A 9,624-nucleotide genomic window follows, 5' to 3' on the forward strand; every position below is an offset into this window, starting at 1 on the left:
GAATTTGCTCTGTAAATCTTCATCCAAATCACAATAAAAAAAAAAAACCAGTAGTGCATTTTAAAAAGTTAATACAATTATATCTATATTCTTATTTAATCATCACACTTTGAAGAGGAAAGGGTAGATATGATCACAATCATTTTACAGATGAAAAAATTGAGGTTCAGAAAAGCAGAGGCCCTAAAATTGGTCACGGTCAAAAGAAAAAAAAAAGAAAAAGTAACATCATCTCCACTCAGCAGATGGGGAAACAGTCTCTCAGAAGTTGGGGAAGTTGCAGTAAGAGTCAGTGCTGGGATGCAAATCCAATTTGGTCGATTCAAAACCTTGTATATTTTCCCTTGTGTTGTGTTGCCTGCCTCTGTTTTCTTTCTCCAAATTACAGAGCTGAAGGATTATTAGAAATAACACCCACCGCCACCACTACCTCAAGAAAATTGTACTTGCTCAGTTGAGTCACGGGGTACATGAACTCAAGGGAGAGGAAGATGAAGCATTTGGAAGATGTCTTCAAACTTTGGCACAGCTCAATTCAAGGGCCTCAGGAGAGGGGGCGTGTCTTTGGGATATTAGTGCTGCTTTTTCCTTACACCCACCAGTCCCTCTGTGGGAGAAAGAGGAGGCATTCTGCTTCTGTAAAGATTTACAGCTTTGGAAACCCTGTGGGGCAGTTCTACTCTGTCTTACAGGGTTGTATGACTTGGAATTGACTCAACGGCAGCGGGTTTTTCTCCTTGAAGGACTCTGCACACCCAGCCACAGAGAGTACAAAAGCCTTGCCCCTCCTTCTGTTGAAGTTCATATATATAGCCACAGCCAAACCAAAAACCAAACTCACTGCCCTCGAGTGGAACCTGACTCATAGCGACCTCTCTTTGGGGTTCCGAGGCGGTATCACTACGGAAGTAGATTGCCCAACCTTCCTTCCAAGGAGTAGCTGGTGGGTTTGAACCTCCAGCCTTCTGGTTAGCAGTCAAATGCCTTAGTAACTATGCTACCAGAGCTTGTATTTTAAATCAAGTAACACCCTATGGAATGACAATCATTATATCCTATAGACGTGGTTTTCAAATTTTAGTAAATTCAATTAATGGTTAATGCTTGCATATCTTATTTCACACTAACTTGAACATAAACTTTATTATTCATTTGTGGGCTTTTGTGGGGCAGAGAGGCATCTTCTCCCTGCTTTTTATTCTTTGCTTTCTAATTTGCTGTTAAAATGTTGCAGATCACAAACCAAGAGTATGTTGTTAAAGCCCATTACACAAGTGGGCAGCAGTGGGAGTTCTTGTACTTTTAAGAAATGCCAGTTGAGGAGGGCTTGGAAAATTGCCCAGAGTGTCCAAATGCAGAGAGCTTGCACAGAAGTGCAGGCTGATCCTAATCACCCTCCTTTTTGCTGGAAACTCTCATTTTGGTCATTGTGGTAATGCCATATTCTGTGTTTCAACTCTACTGAGATTGATAGCCTCTGATTTTTATTTCTCTTAATGTGCTGCCCACTCATTTGCAGACTCTTCTGAACCTATTTTTGAGCTCTGCATATCAGTTTTCCTTTAACTATAATAATGAAATTATTATTTACAAAATCATACATATTCAAATCTATTTTCTTAAACAATTCGCTTATCAAGTCCATTGTAAAAGTGTGTTATGTTCAATTTTGCCTCCTTTCTGTCCAAAGTCCTTCTAAATTATTGATTTTTAAAACACATTCATGTAACAGTTCATCTCTGTTTAAATGTTTACAAAGTGTTTGTTCCTTGTAGACATTTTTGTACATTACTTTAGTGTTCCAAAGAGAAAACCTAAATGCAAGAAAGCAAACTCTGTAACTTTGGTTCCAAAAGCAAACTAACTTTCAAACAATATGAATTCCCTCCCCAAAAGCTTTATCCTAGTCAGCTTTCCTGAAAATCTTGGCAAATCTTTATATATATATATAAATATATATATATTTATAAATATAATTATGTATTCACTGATGACTATTGCAATCTACTTAACAGGGAGAAAGTTAACAACAAAATTAAACTGTTAACCATCTGCAAGGAGAAAAGATTAATTTACACTATTCTCTTTGTTAGAGAGACTTAAGAAAGAAGTGAGAAAATAAAGCTAAACTCTTTTCTTCTATTGTCTCGCCTTGTCTTTTCAGGAACTTCCACAATTTACAGAACCTTAGTTTGGCTTATTGCAGAAAATTCACAGACAAAGGTTTACAGTACCTGAATTTAGGGCAAGGATGTCACAAGCTCACCTATCTGGACCTTTCCGGCTGCACCCAGGTTTGTCCTTCAATCTTCTCTTTCCTGTAGCGGGTGATGAAGGAGTTCTCCGGAGAACGGGCTGCATCCAGCCCTCCTGTTTTGCTAACGCTGTGCACAGCCTGCAGCACACTTCTCAGAGCTTTTTTAAATTACAAGGCCACAGCTGCTGAAATTTTCCCCAGGAATACTATAGGCTCTTGGCGTCCTTCCACTTGAGTGTCACATCAACAAACACGCAGAGCTCATTGGATGATGAAACAGAGCACTTCTGTGTAGATGTTCCAAGCACAATTCTAATACTGGAGTCCAAATCTTGAAAACTGCAGAGTTGTTACCAAGACACAAACAAAGGAAAACCTTTTTTGGAGGGAAGATCTGCAAAGAACTTGCTGAAAAGGCAATTAGATCCCATGTGGGCTTTCAAAGGGTAAATGCTACAAGTGGTAAATATGAGGAAAGAAATGCAATGAAAATGCATTTCATCCTTGGTTAAATAACATGAAGATTTGAGATCTTTTTGGGAAATATTTTAAGTCTGAGGGGCAGGATTAAGGAAAATTAGCCAGAGAACAGGGTGGAGTTGTGTGGAGGGGAGGGCATGGTATTTGGAAGTAGTTACTGCCTCATTGATAGTTTCTTCTGTCAATAGGTTCAAGCCATGACTCTTTTAATTTCATTTCTTCCACTTCTCTGTGTGTTTTATTAATATTGGTGCCACAGTATGTTCATCATTCTATGAGAATAATATAATATAAGTGAGAATAATATAATATATAGTATAAGTGAGAACTGGCTGAAATATTATTAGGTACTATTTGTTGGGAGCTCTGGTAGCTTAGTGCGTAAAGCATTTGACTGCTAACCAGAAGGCTGGTGGTTCAAACCCACCAGCCACTCTTCGGAAGGAAGACTGAGCAATCTACTTCCTTACAGATATCACCTCAGAAACCAAGGAGGGTTTGCTATGAGTCAAATTGACTCGATGGCAGTGAATTAGTTTGTTTATCTGTTGAGTCATTACAGTGCCAGGCACTGTGATGAAGGCTTTACATAGATCAGATTTACTCCTCATCTCAGTGCTATGTAGTGCTGTGTAATATGTATTTATTATGTCCATTTTACCAATGAGGATACTAAGGCTCAGAGCAGTTGAATAAACTGCCCAACATTGCATAGCTGGTGAGAGAACACTGTACAGTTATAAGTTATAACACACCTGCTAACATCTGTGATTACGTTTGGACTCCTAAAGACAAAATTTTTGACATTAGTTCTCTTTCATTTTCAACAGCAGAATGCCTTAACCACCATGCCATCAGAACTGCTTATGGGAATGTCCAGTCTACTAAAAGTCATATTCAATAGTTTCTCCATTTATCATAATTTGATTTTTAGTAGCTTGGACATTAAAATAAGGAGCTCTGATGGTACAGTGGTTAAGGCATTCCTCTGCTTACCAAAAGGTTGATGGTTCAAACCCACAAGCTGCTCCATGGGAGAAAGATGAGGCAATGTGCTTCCATAAAGATTACAGCCTTGGTAACCCTATGGGGCAGTTCTACTCTGTCCTATAGGGTTTCTATGAGTCAGAATTGAGTTGGCAGCAATGGGTTTCATTTGTTTTTTGGTATATATGTAACAAGGAGCCTTGCTGGCTTGACAGTTAAGCATTCGACTATTGTATTAGACTGGGTTCTCTAGAGAAACAAAAACAAGCAAAGCTTATATATATGTAAAGAGAGAGAGAAATTTATCTTAGGAAAATGGCTCACAAACGTATAGAACCCGGCCAGTCCAAAGTCCCTGGAGCAAACGTCAGGCCAGAGGCTTTTCTTAGCTTCCGCAACCGCAGGGGCCGAGAAGCTCAAGGCTGGCAGGCAGTACGTCGGCTGTTGACTCTAACGAATGACGAATCCAAGATCTCTAGGCCAAACAGTGGACTGCTCACTCATGGACAGTTGTAGGCAGCACAACAGAATCTCGATCCACAGAAGAATGTCCCTCTTCCCAGGATGTCCCTGGGTATCCTGGAAGCAGGCCACACCCCTAGGGAAACTCCCCCTGAACAGATTGGCCACTCACAACACAGTCATCTGATCCCATCATGGAAACAATCACACAGAACTGGGGTCCAGCCAAGTTGACATACAGCTCCAACTATCACAACTATTAAACAAAAGGTTGATGGTTTGAATCCACCCAGTGCTTCTGTAGGAGAGGTGGTTTTTTTGGGGGGGTGATTTTTTTTTTTTTTTTTACAGACCAGGCTTGGTGATTTGCACTCAGAACATTACAGCCTAGACAACCCTGTGGGGCAGTTCTACTCTGTCACATGGGGTCACTGGGAGTCAAAATTGACTCAATGGCACCTAACAACAACAACATATGGGATGATTTAAAACTGTATGCTTCAGATGATTTTTCCCACAGGAAAAACACCCAAGAAATTGAGTCTTTTGCAGGAGAAGGCCCTTCATGGATGCATCCCAATTTTCATAATTTTTCCCGTGTTCACTAGTCCACATTCATCCATGGGACTGGTCCTTCTTTAAATCTTCACAATGAAAATTTCTACCTTTTGAGATAGCCCACCCTTTGCCCATAAATATTGGTCTTGATCCAATGCCCATATTTCACATTAATCTTATTAGTATTTCTATCAGTTAAAATTCTTTCAGCAGCAATGAAAATAAATGGAACTCTAAAGGGCTTAAGGAAGCTCTGGTGGCATAGTACCTACGGCATTTGACTGCTGACCAGAAGGCTGGAGGTTCAAACCCACCAGCCACTCCTCAGAAGGAAGGTTGGGCCATCTACTTCTGTAGTGATACCACCTCAGAAACCCAAGGTGGGGTTGCAATGAGTCAGATCTGACTCGATGGCAGTGAGTTTTTTTTTTTTTTTTTTAAAGGGCTTAAGCAATAAGGATGGTTTTATTATCTTATATAACAAGAAGTCCAGAGGTAGGTGGTTCCAGGATTAATTGCTTTGTTGGTTTGACATCTTCATCAAGACTCAGGGTTATTTCCATCTTTGTTAGTTGGGGTAGGCTAGCTGCTCCAACAACCAGAAAGCTAAATGACTCAACCCAGTGGTACCTCACTTCTTACTCATAGATCGACAGAGGTATTTGGCAAATGGCCCTCCGTGGGGTGATTCAGGGATCCAGGGATCCTCCATCTTGTAGCTCTTTATCCCATAGGGCTGCAGAGCTCTCTGCTTGCTTCTTCCAGCAGATAAGAGTGGAGGATTATAAGAGAGCATCGTGGCGGTGGGTTTTTTTTTTTTTACAGACTAGGCTTGGAGATTGCATACATCACTTCATTTCACATTCTATTGGCTAGAACTCAGTGTTTGTGGTCCATCAGTGTGTCCAGGAGGAACGGAGACAGTTGTGAACAACAAGCCAATTTCTGCCATACCATCTTTCCATTTTGTTCTCTGCATACAGGCTTTGCTCCTAATCATTGTAATATGGCTGCCACATTACAGGCTTCACAGCTAAATACAACAATGTCTAACAGAGAAAAGAGATGGCATTTTCTGTGTGTATCTTTTTTTCTTTTATGTAGCTTTTTAAGAGTGAGAGACCTTTCTGAGATACCTGACAGAGAATTTCCCCTATGATGATTCACTGGCCACATTTTAGCCAGAAGCCCATCCTTAAAGCTGTTACTGGCAATGGAAAGGAATGACCACAATTGGTACAAACTGTTCACAATGTGTCTTTGAGCTGGGAATGCGGTCATCTTCCTTGAGAGGTGAATTACTGAACAAAATTGATATTCTGTTGACAAGGAAGAAGGGGAGAAGTGTTTTGAGTATGCAACTACCTCCCATTTCCCCAAATCTAAGTTATTTGGTCCAGAACAATACCCATGGGGACGCTAGTGGAAAAGTCTAGGGCAGGTTTTACTTTTCTACTCTGTTTCCCTTAAAAATAACTGCACACTGACTTATCTCCTTGTTCTTCTCAGTTTCCAGGGGGTAACTTCTATACCAACAGCACATAACACACATACAGACAAACACACATATACACTTTCTAATGATAAACATTAGTTCTAAGATATATTAACATCCAAATTCAAGGTTTCAAATAGGTGACCCACTGTCCAGATCTGCATGTAAAGAACACAGAGATGTTTCAGTCTGCACAGTATGTCTTTAACTTTTGAACCAACATTTAACGTTTAGGAGACTTCATATAAAACCCTAGATTTCAAACTTCTCTTGAAAAATTGGAAGAACTAGTGAAGTTGGCTTCCGTTCTCCTATGGCAGCAATGCGCTGAAGCCAAGTCGCCTTGCCCCCTTGAGATGGAGCATGTTCTCTAGCTTTCCCCCCTCTGCTCCACTCAGTAGTGCTCACACATGAACTTATACCTGGACTGCTACCACTTAATTGCATTACCTCTTTGCTTGGCCTGGCTTGCTTGCCCTCAATAGGTGTCCGAGTTTGGTCTAAATGTGTAAAAAGAAACAATGCTTTTCCTATTGCCCCTTAATTTGTAAGGCTATACCAAACCACAGTGAAGTTAGTATTTCACATCATTGTACAAAACAATATTAGTTCATTCCTTTTCCATTTCCACTGTCCAGGTAGTAAAAATTGAGCTATTTGAAACTCATCCTCTTTGGACCCTTTAGGAGTAAGAAACGGGCTCATTTCCAAACCATAAAAAACCCATTGTCATTGAATTGATACCAACTCATAGTGACTCTAGAAGAACAGGATAGAATTGACCGATAGGGTTTCCAAGGTCTTCATGGAAGCAGACTGCTGTATCTATCTCCCACCAAGTGGCTGGTAGGTTTGAACCACTAAACTCTCAGCTACTGACACTTTAACCACTGCACCACCAGGACACCTTTACTGAACAATAGGTAACTCAATAAAAGGAGCTCTGATGGCATAGTGGATAAGGCATTTTGGCTGCTAACCATAAAGTTGGTGGTTCAAGCCCACCAGCTGCTGCACAGGAGGTAGATAAGGCAATCTACTTCCATAAAGACTTACAGGATTGGAAGCCCAATAAGGGTCACTATGAGTTGGAGTTGACTTGATGGCAGTAGGTTGATTGGTTGGTTTGGTATCTTAATAGAGATTGCTCCAGTAGCTTCAGGAAATAGGCATGAGGTTGCATGTTACTGCTCCTGAGCAACTTCATAAGTCCTCTGAGGAGGCTCCATCCACATCCCCAGCTCTGTGAGGGTAGTCTCAAAGAAGGAAAATTGATGGGTCACACGTTTTAAAAGTTCTCCCCTTCAACTAAAAGGTTCTGTCTTGGGAACTAAAATATATATTTTTTCCATTACTTTGGTATTTCGTACAGGAAGTCATGTGTTAACACATCCAACCAAGTATAAAGGTCTTAATAAAACAACAAAAAAGACTTGAGAATAGAAGCTTACACCTAAATGCTTTTGTTTATCGAGTGCCTGCTGTATATTGGAAACACCAAGGAATCAAAGATGAATAAAATAATCAACTCTGCTTTCCAGGAGCTCTAGAATAACATAAATGAAATACATCACACATTAAACTTTAATATAGTCACTGCTGATAATAATAATAAAAAAAGGAATACTTTATTTGTATAATTTTGTGAAAGAATTTTAACTGTACTTGTTAGAAAAGCAAATAAATGGGTGATGGAAAGCTAGAAAGAAGAGTGAAAATCAAATAAATATGTTTTAGAAATACTCAGAATTCTTTTTGGATTGTATAAACATTTTAGGTGCATTGAGTAATGTGATTGATTTTCTAAAATGTACCAGAACTTACACATGCACTTGCATGCCATAGTCTTTGATGAAACGGAGGTGATGCCTCTGCCCTTGTTTCGTCTCCTTGAAAAAGCATCCTCTACACTCTGCCTCAAATAAGAGTTGAAGGGTTTCAGTACCCAGTGCAAACATCTAGCTGTATGCTTTTCACTTTGAATTATCTTTTTAAAATTCTTTGGCTTTTCTTTCTTCTTACACGTTTAATGAAGAAAATTTTGGAAATATATACAAAGAAGAAAAATGTTTAAATAGCCAGAAATTTCACCAGCCTTAAGTAATGAATGCTTTTAGTATTTCAGAGTATAATTTGCTGGCCTTATTTCTATGAGTGTCTATATTTTTTGTAAGTAAATTTTATTATATCACACATGTATTTCATTTAACGTGCTATAAAGTGAGCATCAATGTCATTAAATATTTTTCTGTAAATACTTTTACTACTATATTGTTGTTGTTGTTAGGTGCCATTGAGTTGGTTCTGACTCATAATGACCCATGTACAACAGAACAAAACGCTGCCTGGTCCTGAGCCATCCTCACAATCCTTGCTGTGTTTGAGCCCATCGTTGCAGAAATGGTGTCAATCCATCTTGTTGAGGGTCTTTCCCTTTTTCGCAGAACCCTGATTTGACCAAGCATGATATCCTTTTCCAGCAAATGGTCCCTTCTGACAACATGACCAAAGTAAGTGAGATGAAGTCTGGCCATTTTCACTTCTAAGAAATGTTCTGGGTGCACGTCTTCCAGAACAGATTTGTTCGTTCTTCTGGCACTCCGTGGTATTTTCAGTATTCTTCATCAATATCACAATTAAAAGACATCAGCTCTTCTTCAGTCTTCCTTATTCATTGTCCAGCTTTCACTTGCATTTGAGGCTGTTGAAAATACCATGGATTGGGTTACGTTCTCCTTAGTCTTCAAGGTGACACTTTGCTTCTTAACACTTTCAAGTGGTCTTTTGCAGCTCTACAATACACGACATTCTATTTCTTGACAGCTGCTTCCATGAATGCTGATTGTGGATCTATGTAAATTAAATCCTTGACAGCTTCAATCTTTTCTCCATTTATTGTGATGCTGTTTATTGGTCCAGTTGTGAGAATTTTCATTTTCTTTATGTTGATGTGTAATCCATGCTGATCTCTGATCTTCACCAGTAAATGCTTCAAGTCATCTTCACTTTCAGCAAGCAAGGTTGTATCATGTGCATATCACAGATTGTTAATGAGTCTTCCTCCAATCCTGATGCTGTGTTCTTCTTCATATAGTCCAGCTTTTTGCATTTTTTGTTCAGCATACGGGTTGAATAAGTATAGTGAAAGGATATAACTCTGACACACACCCTTCCTGATTTTAAACCATGCAGTATCCCCTTGTTCTGTTCAAATGACAGCCTGCTGCTCTATGTATAGGTTCTTCATGAGCACAATTAAGTGTTCTTTTCTTTTTTAATTTTTTAAATTATTATTGTGATTTGGGTGAAGATTTACAGAGCAAATTCACTTTCCATACAGCAGTTCACATACACTTTGTCTCATGACATTGACCACAGTTTACCA

General features: G+C 39.4%; 1 protein-coding gene across 1 annotated transcript in view; it reads left to right on the forward strand.

Moving 5' to 3' along the window:
- Nucleotides 1-9,624, forward strand: part of FBXL13 (F-box and leucine rich repeat protein 13) — a 304,871-nt gene that overhangs the window by 182,536 nt on the left and 112,711 nt on the right. Inside the window, exon 10 of the mRNA XM_007945197.1 lies at nucleotides 2,165-2,294. Coding sequence (XP_007943388.1) covers nucleotides 2,165-2,294 — 130 coding nt within the window. The remainder of the gene's footprint in view (nucleotides 1-2,164; nucleotides 2,295-9,624) is intronic.

This window comes from Orycteropus afer, unplaced genomic scaffold, assembly GCF_000298275.1.
Source record: "Orycteropus afer afer isolate SDZICR_OR568_19922 unplaced genomic scaffold, OryAfe1.0 scaffold00007, whole genome shotgun sequence".
Lineage (NCBI taxonomy): Eukaryota > Metazoa > Chordata > Mammalia > Tubulidentata > Orycteropodidae > Orycteropus > Orycteropus afer.